The 27,251-nt window shown below is 33.4% G+C and overlaps 1 protein-coding gene across 1 annotated transcript in view; it reads left to right on the top strand.

Annotated features, from left to right (window-relative positions):
* Positions 1-15,517, top strand: part of LOC142340472 (uncharacterized) — a 29,354-nt gene extending 13,837 nt beyond the window's left edge. Inside the window, exons 3-4 of the mRNA XM_075391046.1 lie at positions 7,813-7,983; positions 15,305-15,517. Of these exons, the coding sequence (XP_075247161.1) occupies positions 7,813-7,983; positions 15,305-15,517 (384 nt within the window). The remainder of the gene's footprint in view (positions 1-7,812; positions 7,984-15,304) is intronic.
* Positions 15,518-27,251: the final 11,734 nt, after the last annotated feature.

Raw genomic sequence — 27,251 nt, 5'->3', positions numbered from 1 at the left:
GTTATATTAGGTACTGTAGTAACAAAGTCAATAAATTGTTTGGGTATGAGACAATGATCGAAGGTAGTCCAGCTTGAAATTGAACTGTCCTTCCTTTGTTATTTAAAGGCAATATTGTTTTCATATCCAGTTTGATAGACAATTGTGCGCTGAAAAGAGCCTTCAAATTGCGTTAGGATATGATACATTATAAGTTATAAACCGGCAGTTGAGTTTGGGTTTTGGCATACACTAACTCAATGGAATACCAGTCAAGAATGAAAACGCTAAAATGTTATTTTGAGAAGCAAGTCATTCAGTTAAAAGTATATTCAAACTGTTGGCTGGGATGTTAGCATTCGTTCTATTAGCCTAATTAGCCAATGAATACTTATAACATTTCGAGGAGGCCTCAGTTGTTAAACCTGTTAGACTAATTCTTATAGGTTTTCATTCGTAAAATGGATGGAAGTTTCTCCTAAGTACCGCGGACATTGACATTTCAAAGATTTTGATCTGATTGCTAGGCATAAAGCAGAAGAATTGAACTGTGCGTGTGAGAAGTTCAGTCTGCTCTGCAAAATTCTTGCATAATATTTTCGGCTAAAGGCACTTTTATAGTTTACTTAAGTATTCTCTTGTCTGTGATCAAGAAGACTTATATAAATGTGCTACAGCAAACGTTGAGATAAAAAGAGAGTGTGTACATAGGCTTGGAATTGTTTATTACGGAATAAATTTCGACCCACAGTGTGCTCCAGTATAAAGTTAACTTAAATAAAGCAATTGAATAAACAGGACAAATGAAATTCATTTAAATTCACCTATTGACCTTATTGTTTGACTTTTAAGGTTACAATTGCTTCTAGGTTATATAGTAACTGGTTCTAAGTCGTAGGTTTAATATCAAGTTATTTGTACAATAGTATTGATTTTGTTTAATTTTGACGTGGTTTATTTTGAAGAACGATAAGAAACCTCTCTGCTCACGTTTTCTGTCAGTAGATATCAAAGATGTTTTGCTCAAAGGCTCATTCTGAACCATAGACGTAAATATACGCTAGTGTTTTCTGTATACATGTGCAACAACTTGTGTTTGTCATGGAACTTTTGGTTTTCACAGAATTCACTCAGTAGCTTTTAAAGCTATGTGTCAATATGAAGTATTTCAGTATGTTTAAGTAATTCATAAAATTTTACAACCTAAGTATTCATTAACGCGAACGCAAAACTTCGTTAATCCATAAGGCTATGGTTTCAAGAATAGTAAGCATTTAACGAATCAGAACGAAATTTACAATAGGTGCAAGAAGTGAATACTTGACCTTTCTCTTATGAGTTTCCTGCAGGCAAACCCTTGAGTTTCTAAAAATACAAATTCGTTAAAGTAGTAATGAAAGTTCAGCTTGTACATAAACATTTGTTTGACAGGGAAGTATTATGAAACTTTGTTTTGCATAGTCTAAATCTTTTTTATGTCAGCTAGGCATTGTTTTACTTTAAGTCTTTCAAATAAAAACCAAATTTAACCTGGAAAACGTTTCTTTTCTTACCTTTGTTAATTTTGCCGTTCCGCTAGGGTTTTCCGTATTGCTATATGATTACTCAAGAAAAAAAAACTTTTTCTTGTACATAATGATTCTACCATTTATCGTTATAGAGGATACTAACTTTCATGAAGATAGAAATCATGTTAAATTACAATTGTTTTTCACAATAGTGGCATTTAGCAAAACACATAGTAGTAAAATTCTACCTGGAACTTTTTTCTAAGAGACATTTTTACATATTTCTCACATTGTTTAAGCTCAGAGAAAATTAAAATACTGCATTAAAAAACCCAGGAAATCAAAAATAAGCATAATTGCCTCTATTATCAGGATTTTTTTTGCTGTTTTTTTTGTCTGTGACTCAGTTGAAAGAACTGAAATCGACTCTTCATAGGATCCATAACAAACAAACGTTTGAAAACATTGAAACCCTTTCGGTAAGATACCAACAAAACGAGGTACAAAAAGCCAAGATTACTTATTAACACATAGAAAAGTAAAACACTAATTTCCAAAAACTTTGAATACTTTAAACTTTGAACTTAATGTACTATGGATAGCAGGGTTTTAACACTGGAACTTTTTCCAAAATGACCAAAAAGGAAAGTAGAAATGTACTTGTCAGTTTGACGATGGCATCAAAGCGCCTAATCTGATTTCTACTGTCTGTGTTGGCGGTTTTTATGGTAGCAAAAAATCACAGTTGGTTGTGTTAACTGTTACCTAATGTGGTCATGACTTAAAAGTATCTCCATATTAGTTATTTTGCTATATTTAAATTTCATTAGCCGAACATTCTTCATAGAAAATTAATCGTTTAAGAAGTTGCACTGACCGCTCTTTTCAAAAATTACTGGTAAAATATGTCAACGCTGCCTGTTTTGGAAAATCATGCGTCATTTCTGTTCTTTTCTAAGGAAAAAGGCAAAATTATAGTCTTCAGGAACGCTTGTAGAACTCGTGCAGTAAAGATTACAAAACAGACCATGTGAATATAGTCTATATAAAATAGTAAACTATATCGAAAAACTTAGTAAAACCGAAAGCTTAGTAAAACCAGAAGCTTAGTTTCTCCTTCGCTTTTTTGACACATATATAGCTGTAGTTTAAATAGATTGTGAGAACGTGTTTCAAATGTTTTGCGTTCGCAACTTTATAACACAACTCAACTATTGTGACGTAATTATCCCTTGAATACTATTTTTAGATCACAAACTCAAACTCAAACTCAAAATTTGACTTTTAATTAGAACGATAAGCCAAGTTTTCACATTTCATTATATTTGGTAATTCAAAGTTACACGGTCGCCGATTATTGTGTTTTAGTACTAAAAGTAGTCTTTTTTAAAAGTCAATTATCCTTGAATAGTGTTTTCAGATCACAAATTCAGACACAAACTCAAAAATTCCATTTTTTTGAAGAACGATTGACCAAGCATCACCATTTTATTTTACTTGCTTATCGAAATCCATACCGCCTCCGATTGTTGAGTTTTGAATACTAAAAAAAAGTCTTTTTGTTTTTAAAAAGTCAATTATCGTTGAATACTATTTTTAGATCACAAACCCGAATTCGAACTCAATGGTTCAACTTTCAGGTAAAGTGATTGGCCAGGTTTCACAATGATATTATACTTGCTTATCCAAAGCCACACCGTCTCCAGTTGTTGAGTTTTGAACACTAATAAAGAAGAATTTTGATTCATATTCCACGAAACGTACTTCTCTGGAACCATTAGGTGCCCATTGAGTATAAGCAGACGTTCAAAACAAACAAAATGTGTTCAACTAAACACCTAAATTTAAGGTTTTTGTTTCAGCTCTCAAATCCAACAAGACTGTTTCACTTAATTTTGTTGAGAAACGTTTCATGAGGTTGATTTAATTTTAATTTTCATCAGATAAACAATGACCAAATGAAATTCAATAAAATTAGGAAGAAGTTAATATAACAAAAATTGGAAAATCATGTAGCGCTAAACTCTTAATGAGTTAATGAATAAAAAGTTCACAATTACAGTCTTAGCTGTGAACACATCCTGATCCGAAGGTATGAAACTCAACTAACACATGTCCTTCTGGCAAGCTATCCCAGCAGTTTTCAGTCTTTACAAATTTTGAAACGTAAAGATTCAGAAAAAGTTGTGTATTACCTGACAACTGAAACAACAGATGACTCTGAATAAACATACGAAAACAACTATATAGAGTAAAACCTAAGTTTTTCGGATAAAGTAGGTACGTTGTAAAATGTTTGTTTCCATTAAGGTACACACTAGTCAATTTTGAAAGAAGCTTGTTTCTATAAAGTTGATATTATAAATAGACATAGTGCAACGTCATTGTGAACCAGTCAATATTTACGCTATACAATCCTTCATATTCGAAATTTTGAAAAAGTTTGCCTCTCATATCTATCAATTAATTGCAAATGGAATCAGATATCATACATTGAATGAACAAAAAACAGCATTTGAACAAAAACATTTAAGTTTGTGACTGATCCCTCATAAGGGATAAAGTAAACAAAATTTGCACTTCAAAAAAAGAACATAGCAATAAAACTTATTTGAAGCTCTAAAAATCAGACCTGTTCGCGAAACAGAAAACCCTACATTGATTTAATTAGCTAAATATCAACCTGATATATCGGACCATGGATTTTTCAATTGTTAATTAACAAATTAACATTGAATTGAAAATGCCTGAGTTAATGTATACGACAAAGTTTTTTTATATCTTTGAAAAAACCTCAAACACTTAATGATTTGTTGAAAATATTGGCGGGGTATATTCTATCGGTCTGTGTCAGTCAGGACAAATTAATTTGAGATAGATAAAAGCTTCTGTTGTTTATGCTTAACGAGTCTCTAGAGATAAAAATTGTTTTCATTTTTTTTAGAAAAACAGAAACACATTCTTGTAGATAGTTAGTAAGCAATAGGTAAAATTTGAAGGTATTAAAAGGAAGTAGTAGTAGGTATTAGTGTAACTTAGAACCAATAAGTAGTTGTAGTAGTTAGTAATAGTATCTAGTTGTAGTTGTAGGTAGTACTATTAGGTAGCAGTAGTAGTAGGTACTAATTGTAGATAGTAGTTGTAGGTAGTAGTAGTAGGCAGTAGCAGTAGTAGGTAGCAGTAGTGTTGCGTTAAGTTCCAATATGTTTGCCAGACTGCTTAGCCCAATTATATGTTATAAAGACTCTGCTCCTTTTTAATTTCAGATTCCTTTGATTTTACCTCTTTCCGATGCTCTATGAAATATCGTTACGGTAATCTCATTTTAAAAAGTGGACAGAACAAAAAAGTAATCCAAAATATTAACACAGGGTTACTGAACACAATAAATTTGATACAAGAAGACACTATAATGAATGTTTTTTGATTTCTGGTTGCTTGAAGTGCTCTGGTACCACATTTGCAGTGTTCAATAGTTGAATTTATCGGAAGCATTTACTGAAGATGCGTTTCGCTATTGTTTAACATTTCAGTCCCAGCACGCAATATCCATTATTGCTATTTCCAGTACGCAAACAAGACCCATACATTTCTGACGCTGCTTCTAGCAACCAGCCAGAGATCAATCTTTTGTGTTTGTTCTTGCTTAATTGATAAAGTGACTAATTAGCTTTTGAAAATTTTAGCGCTCTTTACAGTTCCAGTGCAAACTACTCTTCTTGTACATCATTACACTTTTTGTCTGATTCAAGCTCTTGATAAATTCCTATCAATCTAATTTATTTAACTAAAAAGTTCAGCTTCTCCTATATATCAAAGTTTTCCCACCAACATTTTCCGTTTCTTACAGAGTTTATTCTTTTTACTTAGCTCAATTTATTGTATATCTCTCAACAATTCACCTCAAATATTTTTTTCCTGTAAATAATCCTGCTCATTCCTAGATGGGTAGCTGAATAAGTGTAGAGAAATCTGTTGTCAAAACAGCATGCTCAGAACATCAAAAAGTTGTTTTTGTCTTCTGTGTTGCAACACTTTATCATTTTCTTGCCAAGGATTAAAAGACAAAGAGCATCAATTTTTTTCTGTAAAAAATCTTGATAGTTTTTAATATGGTAGCTAGATAGGTGAAGAAAATTCAATTTTCAAAAAAGCATGCTCAGAACATCAAAAAATTGTTGTCGTCTTTGGTTGTGACATTTTGCTTGCCAATGTATAAAGGACAGAGTTTATCAACGCTGAAGGTCAAAATTTGTTTGCAAGATATAATATTATTGGATCGTGGAGACAAATAACAACATTCTTCTTGACACAAATTGCCCTCCACGGACTTTTTTTCCCTCTCTCTCTCTCTCTCTTTCTCGTCAGACTTGCAAGCATATAAATACATAAATACATAAACACATTAAGACATATATACATACATTCCTTTCTATACATATAGAAAAACATACACACAAAAAACCAAGAACGTCTTGACATATACACACATTTACAATTTCTACAAAAAAACATATATTTCAGCTTATACTCATACAAACATATTACATAACTTACGCACAGTTATGTATACTTATAAACAAATATACATTTTCATATACACTTTTATTATTATATACATGAATACGCATGAATTTATACATAAAATTTTCATTCTTTCCTTTCTTTCAATTGTTTGTTCATACATAAAAAGTACAATTATGAACACATGCATGCAAACATACGTACTTGTTGTGATAGAAACATACATAGCTAAACATGTATTTAAAAAAAGACATGCTTTCCACATCATCCTGCACATTTGCAAAAGTTTTGTCAACAAAAACTGCTTCTGACTTCTCTTTGACTTGTTTCAGACTAATTCAGAAACTGAGTTGTTCCGGTCCTACTTGGTTGAACAAAATGAAGTCTACAAAAAATCACTTTTGAGTGCTCTTTCGTAGCGCAAATTCCATTTCAAACCATTTTAGGACTTTAAAAAATTGTGGAATTTTTTTTCTAAAAAATTCAAAATTTTTTTTTGTGTTGACCCCCCATGCTGCCTAGGTGAAGAAAAGTGAACTCAACCAAAAATCACATTTGAGTGCTCTTTCATAGCGCAAAATCCATTTCATACCATTTTATGACTTTTGAAGACTTTCGAAAAATTTTCGGAAAAATTTTTGAAATTCTTTTCAAAATTTTGTTTCGACCCCTATACTGCATAGGTGAAAAAAAAGTGAAGTCAACAAAAAATCATTTTTGAGTGCTCTTTCATAGCGCAAAATTCATTTCATACCATTTTATGACTTTTGAAGACTTTCGAAAAATTTTCGGAAAAATTTTTGAAATTCTTTTCAAATTTTTGTTTCAACCCCTATACTGCTTAGGTGAAAAAAGTGAAGTCAACAAAAAATCACTTTTGAGTGCTCTTTCATTGCGCAAAATCCGTTTCAGACCATTTTAGGACTTTGAAAAACTTGGAAAAACTTTCGAAAAAATTTTGAAATTTCTGAAATTTTTTGGCTTCTGGTGTCTTATAATGGATTTTTTAAGTTTTCACCAAAAACATTTAGTGAGAGTCCAAAACCTAGGTAACACCTAATTCAATATACAGCGAACATTGCTACAGCATAAATCTGCCATTTGCTTGTTGGGGTGGGGGTTCGGACCCCACCCCCTACAAGACTTTTTACCACCGAAAAACTGATTTTCTCTTTGTGAAATAAAGTTTTTTGGATAAGTTTCGCCAGACTGCTTAACCCAAGGACTTCTCACAGGCTGGCGAGTATCCAAAAAACTTTATTTCACAAAGAGAAAATCAGTTTTTCGGTGGTAAAAATCTTGTTGGGGGGGGGGTCCGAACCCACCCCCCCCCCCCCCCCCCCTACAAGCATATGGCAGATTCTCTTACAACTGATAACACATATCATATTTTCACATCAGTAATACAGCAAAAAAGAAGTTGCAAAAATTTCAATTATAAGCTCTCTGTTTACAAGAGCCTTGCAAGACTTAGCAAATAACGTTTATCTTGTGAGATATTGCAAGACTGCTGAAATTAACGCTTATCTTGTAAGATCTTTCAAGATTCTTGCAAACAACCTTTATCTTGCAAAATGCAAGACACTGGCGCTTATCATGCAAGAATAGTCTGTGATATTTCAAGATAACATTATTAAATTTATTGATTAAAAAATGATGAAGAAGATAACCGTCTGATTATGACTGGGGTACCTTAGTTGGTCCGGAATCAAGTGCTTTTTGTCTTTCATACGTCGAGACCAATACTTAATTGGTTAAAAATTAAACCAACCGCATAATAATAAGTCTACTTTATTTGTAGTTATTAACTTCGGTGAGTGTTACTGGGACTGTGTTGGTGACAGTGTTGACTGTGTGGCTGATCAAACTGATGAGAGGGAGAAGAGACAACAACATAAGCAGAAGTAGGACCAATCATAGTAGAGCAAATAGAAACAAAAACAGCCACGACCGAAGAGGAGACGACCAGAAGGTTTCTCCTTTTTTTCACACCAAAAAGTTACAATACCACAATCTTCTACATGTACCATTTTTTTCCAGTAATATCATCCTATTTCGAATATGCTTCCCTATTTGAACCTCGATAGGTTGTGAAAGGTCAGATTAAATTAAACATAGGCCTTGATAAATTACTTTAACTTTCTGTTTGGGGTCTTCAATCATTAAAGAGCCAAACACATATTAATGAGTTCTCCCTTTGAACACTCTGACATTCGAGATTTTAATTATTTTTGTATGTACTCTTGACAATGGTCATACATTTATCCGTACAGACTTTTCATGTGATCATAAGCCTCTGACACTGGAGTGCTTTTGACTTCGACTGAGGAGAAATTTTGAGATGGAGATTGTTGTGTTTGTCCTTTGGTTAGCGAAACCAATCATAATCATGTCGACGCCACACCAATTGAATTGAAACTGATCCGGCTGATTCCACTACTAAATTTAGCTCGCTACCTTTAAACGCTTCTACTGTGATTTTTTCTGCCTTTTTGGGTTAAGTTTCGCTATATAACAAAAAAATATATGAATTCTGGTTTACTCAAGGTCGTGCAAATATTTAATAAAAAATAAAGAAGACAGCTCGCTTTTTAACTGTCCGTTAGGTAAAAATTCAAACACTAACCTCGGATGACATAATAGAACGATCAGCTAAGAAACACCAACAAATGGTACAAAGAGAACGGCTTTCATAAGTAACTCCTTAAGATTTATACACCTAGTGATCCGAATTCCAAAATTGATTAACCGATTTAAACTCCTAGTGCAATGAAGACACAAAGTTGGTTAAAGATGAAATTTCAAATGATTTTTTTGAAATAGCTTTTCTCATGGATTGCAGAGAAGAAATACTTAACTATTGAATACAATTGAATATTATTTTTCAAAATTTAAATTTCAACATTTAAGAGATTTTACCTTTGAGAAAACTAGAATGACCGATTTCACCGCTAATTCCGTTTTCATTTTGATTTCGTTTTTTGATGTTAAGTCTGTTCTTTTTAGATTGATTTTCCAAGCAATTGGTGTTTCATTGCACCTGGGGAAAAATTAACGGTGAAAAAAAATGACTAATGTTTTAAAAAATTCAAGGAAAGTGTCAAACAAGCTGTAAAAATGGATAAAACAAACCAATACTTGGTTTGATCAAGTGAAAAGCATAGAGAGACAAATCGCAGTTCAAAAAATGAGCAAAAAATTAAGCTAACGAGTAACCTCCTTCTAACATCCTTGTTTGAGAATCATCAAATATATACCAGTACAAACACGAAAATAAACAAAACGAAAGAATAACATGAAAAACATCAAAAAAGAACAACCGGTTTTTCCAACTTTCTTTTCACTTCAAATCACCGCAAAAATCATATGAAAAATATTCAACACCGTTTTTAATGAGACCAATGAGACAAGTTTGAGAGCCAATTATACTTGTAGTTATTGAGACCACCTTACAGAAAAACAAATGAACGGTAACAATGGCAAATTACTAAGAGTTACTAAAATTTCGAGTTTTTCTATTAGTGCCCCTACCTTGGTTGGAGCATTTCGTTTACACGCGTAGTCGAACTTGCAGTTGAGGTAAAAACCATTAGATGATCTTTGAGTTGTTTGAGTATTATCAACTATGCATAATCAGATTACATCACATTTGCTTCAGTTATTCATGCAGAAAATCAAAAGAAAAATAATGAAAAAAAAAATCAAATTTGTGCTCGCGAAAAAAAATCTATCTCAAAAATCAAAATTTTCCACATACACCTTTTTTTATACGCTGCATTTTGGTTTCTCGTCAAAAACGTACAGTCGAAAAAATTGGAACAGTTCTTTGAAGACAACTCGCAAATGCAATTCAAATTGCTTTAAATGTAAAAAGTCCTACTTTAACAGCTGGCTGGGAATATGAGGAGGACTATTAAACATTAAAAAAAGTAATCGGAAATTTATCAACCTGAAAAAGTGTTGTAAAAATGCCTGCTACTATAATCCTTGTAAGCGGTATCCTTGGTATCAGTGAAAAATGGTAATTTATTTTCTGAAAAAATATGAAAGTTAAGTGGTTGAAATCTGCGTTTCTAGAGCTTTTATATGGTACGAACTTTATTTTTTCAGGATGCGTTTAATTTTCTACGATTTGATTTGGAGACAAAAAAGCCAGCCTTGCATAGGTATTTCTACAGTTTTAAGAAATATTTTTATTAGTACGAACTCATTAAATTATTTAGAGAAAATAAAGAAACCTTCTTACGATAGTACGATATATTATCTCACTCATAGAGTCATAAAATCAGGGCAAACAGAAGCCATTACAGCCTGCACACCCACCAAATAATTGAACAATTTAGTGCATTTTTGTTCCGACCCACTTGTGGGGGAGGAACTATATACTCAAATGGGTTTTTTTGTTCAGTCAATTTTGGCCGACCGATATATTCATCGTAGAGAAATATGAATGGCATCATTAAAAAGCTCATCCAGCGTAGAATTCAAAAGTAAAAAGATTTTTTTTAATTTCAGTTTTTTCGAAGAATTATCGAGGGTTGAAATTTTGTGTGAACACGGGATATTTGGTTCACTTTTGATCACTTTTACCGTAATTTTTGTTCGAATTAACATTTTTTCTACGAAAAATTTAATTCAAAACTAGATTTCACGCCAAAAAGTAAAGAAATTTTAGGTTTTTAACAGACGAAAGGAGATAATGAAGACTAGTTCTAGTCTTAGAGGGAAGTTTAATATATATAAAAAAAATCGAATTAGGTTTGGGAGCTCTTTTTTTTAGAAAATTTTGCAATTTTTTTGTTTTTTCAAGTCACCTAGAGACTACAAGAAACTTTTAATATCGAACTCAGTTAACGACAAACCTTTTTTTACGATCAAATGAACCCCAATGAACAAAAATTTTGTTTCGAAGGGATCGCTCATGTTTTTTTTGGATTCGTATCTCAAATTTCGTAACTTCAAATAAAATTTTGATAAATTTTTTGAGGTTTTACTAAAGTTTTCTTATCCTATGGCATAAACTTTTTGACTGAAGGTGTAATAGATTTGCTAATGAGCAATAAGTGAACCTATCTAGTGCTGTGAGTGGACAGATAATGGCTGTTATGACTTTGAAAATAAATTTTCGAAATTTTTTTTAAAATTATTAAATCATAAACTTATTTTTGTGAACTGTAAGTTCGTCTCAGTAAAACAGGACTGAACTCCTTCATACCAGTGAAACATACGTTAGTCTCATTGGCGGCTTTATCAAATAACTATTGGTTATACGTCTTCAATGCCACAAGATTTCAAACTTTTTTTAAAATTTTTTGGACATTTCGTTTTATTGGTTCATTTTGAAATCTAATCACGTCATCCTAACATTGATGGCTACATCTTGCTTTAGTGAAGAGGTCCAAAGGATCATAGATAAAATTTTCTGAGAAAAAAATATGGTTTAAATGGCTTCAACACTTTCTTCTCCCATTTTTCTAAGGAAATTTTGGTTTTTGCCTGTATTTGTTATTTTTTTCATAGTCATAAGACATATTGTGATGTCTTATTGATAACCTAGGCATGATAAACATCTTCGTATTCACATCCTGGCATAACTGAGCGTTTTTATTGAATTCCTATGGCAGCTTTTGAGATTGATGGCTGTTAAGACTTTAAAAATATTTTTTTGAATTTTTTTTGAACATAAATCAATCTTAAGCTTATTTTCGTGGATTGTAAGTCAGTCTCGGTAATGACAGAACCGCTTTTTTCTGCATCAACAACAATTTATCTAGTTAGCGGTTTTGTCTATAATAGATTTCACGCTTCAAAATATATCAATTTTTGGTTCTTAATAGACGATAGGCGATAAAAATACCAGTTCTGGTCTCAGAGGGAAGTTTAATATCGAAAAAAATCGAATTCTATTTGGGAGCTCTTTTTTTCGAAAATTTTGCATTTTTTTTGTTTCTTAAAGTCACCTAGAAACTAGTAACATTTATTATAAAGGTTCCGTTAGTTACAAACTTTATTTACAATCAGATGAAGCCCAATGAACAAAAATTTCGTTTCCAAGGGATCGCTCTTGTTTTTTTTTGGAGTCGTATCTCAGTTTTCGTAATTTCAAATGAAATTTTGATTTTCTTTTTGAGGTTTTTTTAAAGTTATAGAATCCTATGGCATAAACTCGTTGACTGAAGGTGCAATAAATTTCGTACTGAGCATTAGGTGAACCTATCTAGTGCTGTGAGTGGAGAGCTAATGGCTGTTAGGACTTTGAAAACAAATTTCGAATTTTTTTAATATTAGTAAGTCATAAACTCATTTTTGTGAACTGTAAGTTCGTCTCAGTAAAAACAGGACACCCACTCCTTCCTACTGCAAGCAAAATTAATCTCCTTGGCGGTTTTAGCAAATAACTATTGGTTATACGACTTCAAGGCCACAAGATTTCATTTTTTTTTAAATTTTTGGACGTTTTGTTTTTTTGGTTACTTTTGAAATCTTATCACGCCATCCTAATACTGATGGCTACAATTGTTTTAGCGAAGAAGTCCAAAGGATCATAGATGAAATTTTCTGAGAAAAAGGATGGTTTAAATGGCTTCAACACTTTCTTCTCGCATGTTTCTACAGAATTTTTGGTTTTCGACTCTATTTGTTTTTTCAGAGTCATAAGACATATTGGGATGTCTTATTGATTACCTATGCATGAAAAACTTCCATGTATTCACATCGTGGCATAGCTGAGCGTATTCATTGACATCTGTTGAAAGCTATTGAATTTAATGGCTGTTAAGTCTTTAAAAAGTAGTTTTTTGAAAATTTTTTGAACATTAATCAATCTTAAACTTTTTCCCGTGAACTCTAAGTCGGTCTCAGTAATGACAGAACCGCTTTTCTTTCTACTTCAACAACAATTTATCTACGTAGCGGTTTTGTCTTCAAAATATTGGTTTTTTGACTTCGGTGCACGAGTTTTCATAATTTATTTTTAATTTTTGGATGTTTTTTAGTAATTTTGGTTGCTCTTGAAATCATAATACATTATCCTAATATTGACAGCTCCGTTCATTGGATCGTAGAAAAATTTTCAGAGAAAAAAGCTTATGGTTTTAATGGCTTCGACACTTTCTTCTCGCAATTTTCTGCTGAATTTTTGGATTTTGCCTGTATTTGTTGTTGTTTTCCTTGTCAATGACATGTTGTAATGTCTTATTGATAACTTTTTAGTGACAAGTATCTTTGTTGATACATGATCTAGGCATAATTTAGCGTATTATAAGTCTTCCGTTGGTTATGATATATTTTTCATTGCCATACGACTTATTGTGATTAGGTATTGATGACCTATGAATGAAACGCATCATTGTCATTCCATCGATGCAGAACTTAGCGTGTTTATTTAATTCCGTCGACAACTATTGAATTTAATGTCTTTGATACTAGGGGTTTTCTCAAAAACTTCGTGGTTTTAATATATTTGTCATTTTGTAACGATAAAAACAATCACCCTGCTGTTAAAAATTTAATTGAAAATAGAAGAGATTATACTGAAAAATTCCTTCTCTGATGGCGTTGACACTTTTCTCGCTTAATTTTTTTGAGTTTGCTGTTTTTGCCTTTTTTTATTTTTAGGTAGCCGTAAAATTCTAACCGTTCTCATAAATTTGCAATAGATGATTAAATGAATGTTGTTACCCGAAACAGTAAGTTTATAGCCAATAGTCTTAAAAATTATTATATTATAAATGTTCAAAGATTTTTCAAACTTTTCAGTTTTTGTTGTTCATTTCGTCATCTTGTAACTTTTTCTCGTCATTGATAGGTTCAAGAAATAACATGTCTACTGATATTATGTCGTAACTGATGTTTTGTTTGTGGACAATATGCGTTTTCATAAAAAAATTGTGAGTGGTGTATTTGTGTTTCTTTTTCTCTTCTTTTAGCTTATTCAGGTAATAACAGATCCCAATGATTTGCAAATGTGGCCCAAATGAACGAACTTATTTACTCTTTCAGTATAATTTTAGCTGAATTAGTACAAATGAAAACGAAATAAGATTAACTAAAATTCAGATAATAGATAATGATTTTAATGGCTTCGATAATTTGTGTTTTTGTTCGTACTTTTTTGAGATTTTCTGCGTCTTTGTGTAAATTGTTCGTATTTTTTTGAGATTTTCTTCGTATTTAGTCCGTTCCTATGGCTTAGTCTAAGCAAAGACAGGTCCCATTTTTTTCATGATGACTTAGTAATTTTTAGTAAATTTATCAAGAATTATTTCGTTATAAGCTAAAGATTTTTAAGACTTTTGAAATTATTTGGATTAAGAAATAATGAGTGATCTTTGACTTTAACCTCATTTTTCTTCTCTATGTCGACTTTTTACCTAATCTCATTATGGAAAACATCCATCTGCTCTATGGTTAGGAAAAACTAAATTTCCGTTGTTAAGGTTTTATCTGATTGCATTTTGACGTTGTTACTGGATGCTTTTAAATTTATATATTGGGTTTCTGCCGTGAAATTTTTGTTTTTGCTTATTTTGCTGTTTGTTGTTTTTTCTCGTAGTCTTTTTATTGGCAGATCTCGTGAGCGCTGTAATGAGGCATGGCATTATGTAATTCCACTAGTATTTAGGTTTTGTAACAACTTTTTAAAACTCAAACATCTATTTTTGTTATCTCTTCATTTGGTTGACAGTTAAGCCAAACATGCAGATGAGCTCGAGTCGGAACATCATGTGCGAACACACATTAACGAGCCGCCTTGTTCTTCTTTAATTTCACAAAATGTATCTGATTAAACATGTCAAAGGGCCTCAAAGTGTGGGATATGACAACAAAGGAATGATTTTACTAATTAGTATAAACTATTGAACAATAGATTATTGTAATTTATACTGTAATAAAACAATATAATTGGTATTTTGTACTTTACAATGCCGCTGTTTCAAAATTCCACAAATTGGCGTAATAGTCTCAAAATGTATTGGTATCTTTTATGGGTGCTGGTTTGTAATGGCGTGGGGTTTAGTGTATGTGTTTCCGACCCCACAACACACACACACACACCCACACACACACACACACACGCACACACACACACACACACACACACAAACCACACACACACACACACATTCCGCTCAGTGGTCATATGACGTGTAAACGTATATCGCCCTAAAATACTATAAAGGGGCTATAATGCGATAGAACCGTATTTTATTGAGTTAATGGGAAAAAAAGATAATATCAACAAAATTAGCGCGGCTTTTTTGCGTTGAATTGATTCGATTCCGTTTTTCAAGGTAGATTTGGCACTGACTCTCAACTGCTTCGCGTACACTGTCTTTGGGATAGTCCAGTATGGCATCGTCTCCTACTCCTACGCATTCATAGAGGATATTCCCACTCGCCTCTTCTACAGACTGGTCGGGTTCATATGTGGGGGAGTGGGGGCAGCTTTCATCGGACCCCTCTACCTCATCATAGGTACGGCTCCTCAAATCCTCAAGACTTGATGCCAGTCAAACTGGTTTATGATCAGACTCACTAGAGTACGCAGTTGCGAGTTTTGCTCTTTCAAAATTACAGGGTCTGGGTGCCCTAGTCGAAAGATCGACCATGTGAAATGACTAATAGAGTTGATAGAGTTGATGTGGGGGTAATTTCCAGACTTTAATTACATGGCCGGGCAAGTCTTTTCATAGGTCGACACACATTTTTTCATGCCCAATATCGGTCGACCGCGGTCTGTTAATGCCCAATATCGGTCAACAACGGCATTTTCACACCCAATATTGGCCGCGACCGAGGTCTTTTGATAAGTCGACCTATCAAAAAAGTGACCCCAATAACGAAATGGACGGTCGGACATATCGACTTTCGTTCTTGGACCTCAACCTGGGAAGGCAGTCTGACCATAGTTAGATTCGAGTTCAATTGAGTCTGATCAGAGACAACTTCGAGCTCATGTGAGTCTGATCACAACGCGCAATTGGGTCTGATCAGCAACGACTTCGCGTGAAATTGGGTCTGATTACAGACAATGTTGAGTTAAAGTGGCTTCGGTCAAGAGCAATTTCGAGAGAGCACAATTGCTTCTGACTAGACACAATTTTGACCTCAAATGAGTCTGATCTGAGCCAAATAAACTCTTTAACTGGAAAGTTTTTGTAATTGTTTGATGGCGAGTTGTTGGCGATACCAAAATTAACAGTACAGACGCGGTGTCTGATCACGAAATCTATTGGATTCTTTTTGCTCCGGTCAGAACCAAGAAGTCCAGCACCGATCAAGAGCCGCTCCTTCAGAAATTGCAAACAACTGTTTAGAGAAAAACTATTATGCAAATTAGTCCTGGAATAATGAGGCAAAGGGGAACACAAAATTGTAAGGTTTCATTTTTTGGCTCTCTTGTAGGTTGAACTGGTTTTAGCTGAAATTTCTTGAATCAAATGTTTGCTAAAGATATTAATTTTGTGAAATGATTATATAATACGGATACTGAAGAACTAAAACATGGTTCGCTCTGTTCTGGTTAGACAATTTCGAACGCAAGTAGGTCTGACGAGAGACTATATTGAGCGTAGAGAATTCTAATGAAAAACAGTTTAGAGCACAGGTGGGTCACATTAAAAGCGAAATCCAACTCATTTTGGTTTGATCATAAAGCACAGTTGGATCTTTCCTTGCGGTTGTTTTCGAGAGTACTTTGAGTGCAGAAAACGTTTTTTAGCGGATTTTTGTCTTGTCGGAGCTGTATTCAAGCGCCCTTGGATGCAGAATAGACTTCAAGCGAGGTTGAATCTTAGCAGAGGCGGTTTTTGTCTGGAACTATCTGATCACAGATCATCTTGTTCTTTCACATCATTCGGGGTGTATACAACCATGAAGGGGGTCGAAATGAGGTCACGTTGCCTTGAAGATACTACTAGTACTAGCCCCAATTTTAAGGGAATTGAAATGTTAGGAAATTTTTGTTAAGAACACATAAGGCGAAAGTTTTTTTTTGCTCAGAGAACTGAAAGTTTTATCATTCGAAAGCTCTTCAAAAATTGAATCGACAAGGCGAAGTACAAGTTTTTCTTCTTTACTTAATTTGTAAAAAGACATTCTCGGTTTCTCTCGTTTTCAGTTTTTCATGCACCAAATTTATTTCACCTCAAAATAATGGATGTGTGGGTGTGGTTTTGTGTGTGTGTGTGTGTGTGTGAGTGTGTGTGTGCGTGTGTGAGTGTGTGTGTGTGCGTGCGTGCGTGTGTGTGTGTGTGTGCGTGTGTGTGTGTGTGTGTGTGTGTGTGTGTGAAGTGTGTGTGTGTGTGTGTGAAAAAGAGATACTAAGACATACTAAAGCGCGAAGACTTTAGTGACGCCTGTCGTTTTCATTTTGACAAGCATGGAGAGGGTTACCGCCATATGGTGGCACTTATTCTTTTGGTATTGAGAGAATTCGCAAAAGATAACTGATAACTGATTTCATAATTCCGTTGCCTTTATGATATACGTGACCTTAATATTGCTTTATCTGTTCAGTTGCGTTGGCCCTAAATATCCGTGGCCTTAATATTGCCTTATGCGTTAAGTTGCGTTGGCCCTTAATATGCGTGACCTTAATATTGTGTTCAGTTAGTTTAACTAATTGACTTCAGTTATTTCCCCAACCTGTTCTTTTCTACCCGACTCAGAGTTGTTTTCAGCCATCAAGCTGTTTTCACAATCAGCAGCCATCAATGTTCTACCAATGTTCTATATCAAAGTTCTATCAATGTTCTATATCAAAGTTCTATCAATGTTCTATAGACGTTCTTAGTGTTTGTCGAACCACTGGTGCTGCTGTGTTATTTTGTTTCAGATTACTAAATATGATACTCTGGTGAATTGACAATTATTTGTACGGCTCGAATTCGGCGACTGGAGCGACGTGTGACACGCTCGAATGCGATCCAGTCCGTCCATGGACTCTTTTTTCCAGCTATTCCTGTGTGGGCGCAATATTCCCAGGATTTGTGAAGTTGGCCACCTTTTTCACTGACCCCGCAGGTAGAGCTGCAAGCTGAAAATGACAATATTTAACAATTTAAAGCAAATTTGAAATGCAATTCCAGCTAGAAGATTCTAGAGAACAGAGAGAAAAGAAGAACAGAGAACTGGAACCTAAAACTAATGAAACGAAAATTAATGTTTATAAATATTATAATATTTATAAATTATAATTCATGTCGTTTATAAATTTATAAATTCCTTTATAAATCCTTCATTTATAAATTCATATCTTTTCCCTTTCCTTTTCTTTCCTTTTTCCTTCAAAGGATGAGTGCAAATAGTGCAAAGATATGATAGTTCGCATGGATTTAATAAAAAAGATGCGAGTGCATGGATTTAATAAAAGAGTTATAGTTTGTAGTAGAGTGAGAACAATTAGGGCAATTATCTCGCGTTAGCAGATTGAATTTGTTCACGCTCAAGTGCTTTGTAATTACGCCTGGCCAGATCAAAATCAGACTGGCGCCACTTATGTGCATCTTACGAGCAGTCTGTTGCAAATACATGTACATGTAAGATACATTAGGCAAGAAAGAATGTGCATAAAATTTGCATGCATATGATTCATTAGGTTGATAAAATACAGCCTATACATAACCAGAAGTGACATGTACATAGTAATGATCTTCAAAAAAGTGCATGATACAAATTGTACTGATTCAGGGCTGCAAAGCTCCTTTAGGTAGCTCCGTGCAACTGCTCGCTTTCTTGAGATTCTCGAATTATTTTTATTAGTTTAGCTCCTTTTATTCTTTTTTTATGTTTTCAACAAATCAGAAGTTGGAATTGTTATGATGCATTTTTTTCTAATTTCCATGTTCCTGAAAAGACAAATCGAACTCTTTATTCTCGACACGCCGAAGACGTTAAAAAAGAAACAGGCTTGGTGTTTTAGGATTTTTTCTAAACTACTGAGATGTATTGATTAAAATGTGTCTTGATGTATTGATTAAAATGAGATGTTTTGATTAAAATGAAAAAAGAAATTTTTTTGTTTCTCTAGATTTTTTTTACACCGAGCCTGTTTCTAAACACCCCTCACTGGGCCAATCATGGTCTGATGTTTTGGTTGCCCTTTTTATGTTTTTATGACTAACATCGAATCAAATGCAAGAATAGTAACAAATACAGATTTTGATGAAATTTCGTCCCAACTTTTGTGTTTCTCTTATCTAGAATTTTGAAAAAAGTGCTTCATTTATCTTAGCGTTCTATCTTTTGCTCTGTTTGTTTTCGAGTTCTTTATTGCTGGCGTCGTAACTGTAAAAAAAATAAACAAATTAGACGACAATCTTTTTCTTTTTTTTTTCAATTTTCTGAGGTATCACTCATCTGATTTTAGTTTCCCATTTAAAGAGTAAACAATTAGCTGCGAGTTCGAAGCAACTGGTGCAAAGAATCAATACAAAATTGGACTAATGTTTGTATTGATTAATTGTGTTGATTAATGTTTTTATCGTTTCTAATGTTTGCTCGCCTTTAGGCAGTTTATAGCAAATTTTTAGACAGTTTTTGACTTGGTTGTGATCAAGTCTTCCCCGGTTAATTTTCAAACGTTATCTCGTTCATGGCCAGAGACATATACTGACGATTTTCAGCCATAAGATCAGTTTTTAGACCGACTTCGACAAATATGCACTTTAGCGATCGCAACATTTGTACAATTTTAATGGTGTAAAAAATGGTGTATAAAAATGACCAGAGAAAATATTCTTCACTGTTTCAGGTTCAATGAGGCGTGCATTTTTGAGACCATTCCAGAAGAAGAAATAACCTGAACAAAAAATGCACAATGACCAATTCAAATCTGTGGATCAAAACGCAAAATTTATCCTAAGAATGCATTATCTTACCCTCTAAACTTTTCCTGAAATCAGATACTTACTTTCCCAGAAACTTTTTTATGAGGCAACATAGGTCGTTAATCTTAGTTCAATGGTGACAATTATTTGAGTTTAGAAGTCGAAAGAAGTTCCATTGGACATTATTTTGCATCAAACAAACTACTGAACATTCATTGCACGCACAAATATAAACTGGTCTGACACCTAACAAAATGGCTCGCGAGACTCTGTGCGTAGCACAGAATGCTGTAACATACGTCCAGGTCTCAAGTTTTCCCATGCTTTTCCTTAATCTGACAGGAAAAACTCTTTGCCAATTTTTCGAAACTCAACTTGTGAAGCAAATTTTGCGGAGCAACTTTGTGTACGACTTATTTTATTATAAAAATTTCACAACTCAGAAACATCCTTTTTATAGAATTTAACCAGCTTTTTAATCACGCGCATTGCCTTATTTTGTACAGTAAAAAACCTGTTAGAGTATTCAGAGAAACGTGGAGTTCAGCTAAAGTAATCAGTCGAAGAAAAAATGTATACAATAGTTTGCAAAAAAACTGCAAATTTCAGTTTACATGATATATTTAAAAAAAATAAGTAACTGGGAGCGATGTTGAGGATCAGCCAAGGTAAACAAAGGGAAAAATCAGAAAATTGAAATTAAATTTACAAAAGAATTTTAATTTTTCTAATTTTTTTGATGAAATTATGCCATACTGGTAATTGTCTTACAATCAGTTTGACTGTTGTCATATTTTGATTTTTTAATTTTAGAATTGTTTCTAAATTAAAAAAAAATTACAAAAAAGATCTGAACCATATGTTAATTAATTGCTTTTGAACAAAGTTCATAGCAATTATAGTAAACGTGTGTCTTTTTTATGCAAGATTTTCGCCTGACAATTTTGCGTTCTTCTTCTAGAACATTCTTTGACTTCTCAAGTGACCTTTTCACGCTTTTGTTCTTCTTTTCTGAGTGACCTCTATTGCTCTCACTGCGAAGTAAAGCTTGTTGCTAATATTAAATGGTTGCAGCAGAGCAGGAGCAACGCTCTGATGGAGCAGTTGGAAATGGTTGATGGACCAGTTGGTGCATGATTTGGGAGATCAATGGTTCGAATCCCGGGCGGGGACAGGAATTTTTTCACCCATAAACAAAACTTGATCTAGGCTATAGCCCCTGAATTAACAGCTACAGCCGCGCCTGTCGCTCAAGAGCAATTTTTCCGATATTTATCGGTTTGTGTTTTCCCTTCTCGGCAATAATTGCTTTCACGTTAATTTTCAATTCACGAGGCATACATTCGAACAGTGTTGAAAATTATAAAAATAAAATTCCAATCAATTGGATGAGATTTTTTTTCAGTGGTCAGGGCAACAATTATGAAACGCGGTATCAATTAGAGATTTCTTGAATTGTTTTATTCGAACTAAAGGCCCTTTTTTAATATCAATTTACTCAGAATCCTATGAGGTGTAATTGAAATATCGGGTCCTCGAAATACCATGGGAGCAATCAACGAACTCAAAATTCATGGAGGCGTTAAATGGCATAATTTCAAACATTTTACCATTAACTGTAAATGTTAAGTGAAAGGACCACTTCGAAAAAACTGTCAAAATCAAGTGGCCCGGAGAAATTGTATTAAACTGGCGATGTCTTCATTTTTCATAATTGAAAATAAGTTCATCTCTGCAATTAAAAAATTTACCTACGCCACAGGGACGTGCTGCAGTCTCAATTACATTGAAATGGGAAATAAATCAGGTGTGGTTATTGAATTTTTTTTGACGTAAAATAGATTCCGAAATCTGCTACCTGGAAAGCGTTATAAAGTAAATTTGGTGTCAAAGATTAACATTTATTGATAGGAGCTCCGGAGAAGTATAAGAAATTAGTACTTATTGTACCTTTAAATCATGAAATCGAAAAATTTTGCTCTCCCGTGAACACATAATTTGTTAAAAATAATTCTATATAAATTAAGTCGTAGCGCTTGTACTGTTTTGCAGATAAGAACTCTTAGTCTGCGTATTCACATGGAACTTTACTTGACAGTATTGACGTAGCAAAAAAACATATAATTAGGGTTTAAATAATTTGAAAAACTTGTTTTGAGAACTTTGTTTAATTTTACTCTTTCTCGCCAGAACAAAGTTTTACTTACAACAAATAAAAAGCACTTTCTTAAAGTTTTTTTGATTTAATTCTAACTGGTAACTATGATATATGCGATGCAGATTTACAGAAGCTTGAACCGCTGTTTATGCTGAAAAATTTCTTGAACTTGTATTTAGTGTGATTTGTTTAGGAAAACTTCAGGATAAAGAGGGAACGATTAAAATTTACATGCGAGAAAAAGAATTTTTTTGTTTTTCTAATTCGTCAAGTTATTCAGAAACTATGTTTGAGAGTGAAATCTCATCACACTTCACCATTTTAACTCAATCACTGGTCAAAAAAACAGTGAATAGTTATGCAAGAATTAAGGCCAAATTATCTTAAATACTATTTTTGTTTTTAAAAAATCAGCTTTCAAACGGATTTGTAAATTTAGGCCCATCCTTGATGTTTTTGTTCAAAAATATCAACAGCAAAAAACCGCTCAAACACCGGTTTCGAAACATCAGGCTGATCAAGTAGAGAAAAAATCTGATATTTCCCAGGTAAGGAAATATCACAATTAATGATGATTGAACAACCCTTTCCTTAGTTTTGGAGCTTTCTAGGCCCAGGAATGAAAATAATTCATGAAACTTCTCTACGAAAAAGAAAGGCTAAAGATGCCTTGTTTAATGCAATGTCTGGTAATTGTCCTTCAATTGATACATATTGACTTGATTGACAGAATTTTTTTTCTACTGCTGTTATTTAATTTTTTCCAATTTGGATTTTTATGTTCAGGACTTCGGTCAGTTGTTTCCATCATTTCTCTTACCACATTTGACACTAGCATATCCCGTTTCAGAGACTGCTTCATTTGTTCTCTTTTTAGGAGATATTAGTGAAGTAATAATTAAAGTAATAAGTTGAGGTAGAAAATGATATAAGTGAAGTAATAAATGTTGCGTTATATATTTTTGGCGGCAACAGTTCAACCCAAGCACGGTAATTTTATCAAGAGTTCAGATGTCTGAGATTTCTTTTAAAGCAATTTAATAATGCAGACTAAAAATAAAAAATCTTATTTGAAATCAGCAAAAACTATAAAAAAATTGCCACATATAAACAACCAATCAATTTTGTGAAATTTAAGTTTCGATTCGGCGTTTCACTTCAAGTTGGAATAATTCAAACACGAGCTAAAGTAAATCCATATCACCCTCCCTTAAAAAAAGAACTGAAGAAGTACCAATAAAGTCATTTCCTTTCTATATATATATATATATATATATATATATATTATATATATATATATATATATATATACATATATAAATATATATATATATATATATATATATATATATATATATATCCATTTCTTTAATATATATCTCCTTAAAAATATCTCCATTTGGGAACCATATGAGAACAATTCTTTAAATTGTCACAAATTAATGCCCTTTTATTATCTTGGTTTTAAAATCGCTCATTCGTATGCTAAACAAATGAACCCTGTACACTGACTTTCAATTTTTGGCATCAAAATTGCAGCCAATACAAACTACATCAACGTTTGCCTCTAACAGTTAGCAACAAACGTTTCTAATGCAAGCCGAAAACGATTGAGAAGCCTTGCGGCACCTGAAGACACCTATGCAATCGAAGCAAACAAAATTCAAGAACTACTTGCATAAAAATGCACTTAGGTCATCAATGAGTGATGTTTTCTGCAGAATTAGCGCTTCTCAGCCAAAAACAGGCATCTTTCAAGACAAAGCAAATTAATCATTTTTTCCAACTCTCTATTGACTCCAGTATTTGTTGAACGAATCTTCATGAAAAAAGCTGGCATTTTTATTTCGTTTTTCCTCTAGAGGAAGTGGATTGTTGCCAGATCCTATTGTTCAACCTAATCTTCTTTATTCCCGTTCTAGACTTATAAGAAACCAATCTTTCTCTGTCACTTTTTCTCAACGTTTGAAACTACAGTGACAACAGTTGATTTTTCCTACTGCTATGTCGCTGCACTTTGTATGAAAGATGCAACGGTACGAAAAACACTCAAAGATCAGGAATGAACATCCAAGCTCTAATGTTTTCTGAAAGCAATAACACATCAAACATCCGGGCATTTATGCAGAAATTGTTTCTGATTATGCTATGAGAGTGCTGTTGTTTTCCAAGAAGACATTAAACAATGCAGAGACTGTTCTCCACCTGGCGTAGTTATAACCAGCGACAAAGACAACCTCTACAAATTAAACAACTGGATCACTCTTCTATTCCCAATTTAGGCACCCACTTTGATTTTAATTCCTTCCTCTTACCACTATCGAATTGCTTAGTCAGCGAAAACATCTCATTAACTTATGCTATAAACCCTGACCTGTTTATCTATTATCATGTTTATTTGTTCTCACCGTCATTAAACGCAGCAATCCATCGCTTAAATACACTCACCTTGACAGGTCAAATTAGTGCATGAAGAATTTGGGCTAATGGTTTACCAGCTGGCTAGACAATTACGAGCAGAAATTGATACATGCTTGTTTTCGCGAGGAACCAATACTGGGAGAAGAGAAGCTTAAAATTTGTTGGACTTGTGAAAAGATCTTTGAGGAAAACGATGAAAAAGAACCGGACCATTGAGTTTGCACTGTGTTGCAAAGTCTTGGGATGCGCTCTTCTGCCGTGGTCTTGGCTACAATGAGCATTAAAAATTGCTCCCCTAGTATCGCAAATTATTCAAAGTAGTCACTTTCATCATTTTTCTGTTAACTTGCACGAGTACGAAACCTCAACCACTATCAGCGTGATACCAGCTTCCGACGAAAAGTATATTTTGTTACAAATGAGCGTTCAAGTAAACAAATTCAAATGGGATGACAATAAAAATTCGCGAGTTCTCGAGGTTCGTCGACTCAAACAAGCTCTTCAGCGCCCCTCGAGAAAACGAAAAGAAAGTTACCTGCGTTACAATTTAACCTTATGGATTTAATATCTAAAGACTCGCCTTGCAAACTCATAGTATTTATTAAGCAAAAAATATTACCCCTATTCTTACAATTCAGGCCAATGAAAGTTCTTGGAAACTAAATTGCTTGAAGCATAGTTCTCGAAAACACGTTGAATGGTACTACAGATAGCTAGGGCCATTTGAACTACACAAAGGTAATTTGGTGTTTTTTGCTGGAAAACAATTCAGAATATCATTACGCAGATTTTAAGTTAGATTTCGTGTTATTAGCTTGCTACTCCGAATATTTCGGAATATTAAGTTTCAAAAATTTCAAGTCTGACACTGTACACTCGTTCACGTCCCTGTTTATGATAAAAATGCCGCTCTCCAATTCACAAAAATAGAAATTAATTCATTAACTGAGCCTATACGTCTTCATTTAGTCGAGCTCTCAATTTGCCATTGATTAAACTTGGTTTTTGAACATCGATTCTTACAAGCAAATCATTGCTAACTTCCTTACAATAACTTGAAACACTCCTACACTTTTGCGTGGATGATGAACGCAAACAGTTTGTATGATAGCGTGACGTAGAATATGATGCTCTGAAAATATCTTACCGATCTCTTGCACCGTCCTGATTTGATGACGTAGTTTCTGAGTACCCAGCTGCCATTCACGATTATTAAAAAGACTATACCTGCAAAGCCAATGGAAAAAAACGACTGGCCCATTGAATAATAGTTGACTGTCAGGAGAATTAGCATTTGCCCGGAAAAAACAATATTGTACGATAGAACCAAATATGTCCTACAGTTCGCACATGATGTTCCGACCCGAGCTCATCTACATTTTTGACTTAATTGTCAACCAAATGAAGAGATAACAAAAATAGATGTTTGAATTTAAAAAAAATGCTACATTTTAAGTTAATTAAACACACTAAATTCTGCCTCGATGAAATAGCAATCATAGGTTTCATTCATGTGACATCAATAACTCATCACAATAAGTCGTATGGCAAAGAAAAATACATCAAAACCACGAAATTTTTGAGAAAACCCATAGTATCAAAGTCAAAAAATTCTACAGCTTTCAACGGAAGGCACTTAATACGCTAAATTATGCCTAGATGATGTGACGACTAGGATGTTTGTTATTCAAAATTTATCAATAAGACATTACAACAAGTCATTGACTATGAAAACAACAACAAAAACAGGCAAAATCCAAAAGTTCGGTAGAAAATTGAGAGAAGAAAGTGTCGAAGCTATTTAAACCATAAGCGTTTTTCACTGAAAATTTTTTCAACGATCCAGTGAACGTCTTGACTAAGCCAATGGGAGCTATCAATTTTAGGATAATGTAATACGATTTCAAAAGGAAACAAAATTACTAAAAAAAAATCCAAAAATTATAAAAATTATGAAAACTCGTGCACCGAAGTCAAAAAAACCAATAGTTAGAAGACAAAACCGCTAACTAGATAAATTGTTGCTGACGTAGAAAAAAGCGGTTCTGTCATTACCGAGACTGACTTACAATCCACGAAAATAAGCTTAAGATTGATTTATGCTCAAAAAAAAAATAAAAAAATATTTTTAAAGTCTTAACAGCCATTAAACTCAAAAGCTTTCATAGGAATTCATTGAATACGCTCAGCTATGCCACGAAGTGAATACAAGGATGTTTTTGATGCCTAAGTAATCAATCAGACATCACAATATGTCTTATGACTATGAAAAAAAACAACAAATAGAGGCAAAAACCAAATTTCTTTAGAAAAATGGGAGAAGAAAGTGTTGAAGCCATTTAAACCATATTTTTTTCTCAGAAAGTTTTATCTATGATCCTTTGGACGTCTTCACTACAAGAAGATGTAGTAATCAATATTAGGTTGACGTGATAAGATTTCAAAATGAAACAATAAAACGAAATGTCCAAAAAATTTTTTTAAAAATTTGAAATCTTGTGGCATTGAAGACGTATAACCAATAGTTATTTGATAAAGCCGCCAATGAGATTAACTTATGTTGCAGTGGTATGAAGGAGTTCAATCCTGTTTTTACTGAGACGAACTTACAGTTCACAAAAATAAGTTTATGATTTACTAATTTTAAAAAACTTTCGAAAATTTGTTTTCAAAGTCTTAACAGCCATTAGCTGTCCACTCACAGCACTAGATAGGTTCACTTAATGCTCATTAGCAAATCTATTGCACCTTTAGTCAACAAGTTTATGCCATAGGATTATAAAACTTTAGTAAAACCTCAAAAAATAAATCAAAATTTCATTTGAAATT

Source organism: Convolutriloba macropyga, chromosome 5, assembly GCF_964194025.1.
Source record: "Convolutriloba macropyga chromosome 5, txConMacr16.3, whole genome shotgun sequence".
NCBI classification, from domain to species: domain Eukaryota; kingdom Metazoa; phylum Xenacoelomorpha; order Acoela; family Convolutidae; genus Convolutriloba; species Convolutriloba macropyga.
This window is presented reverse-complemented; position numbering and strand designations above follow the sequence as displayed.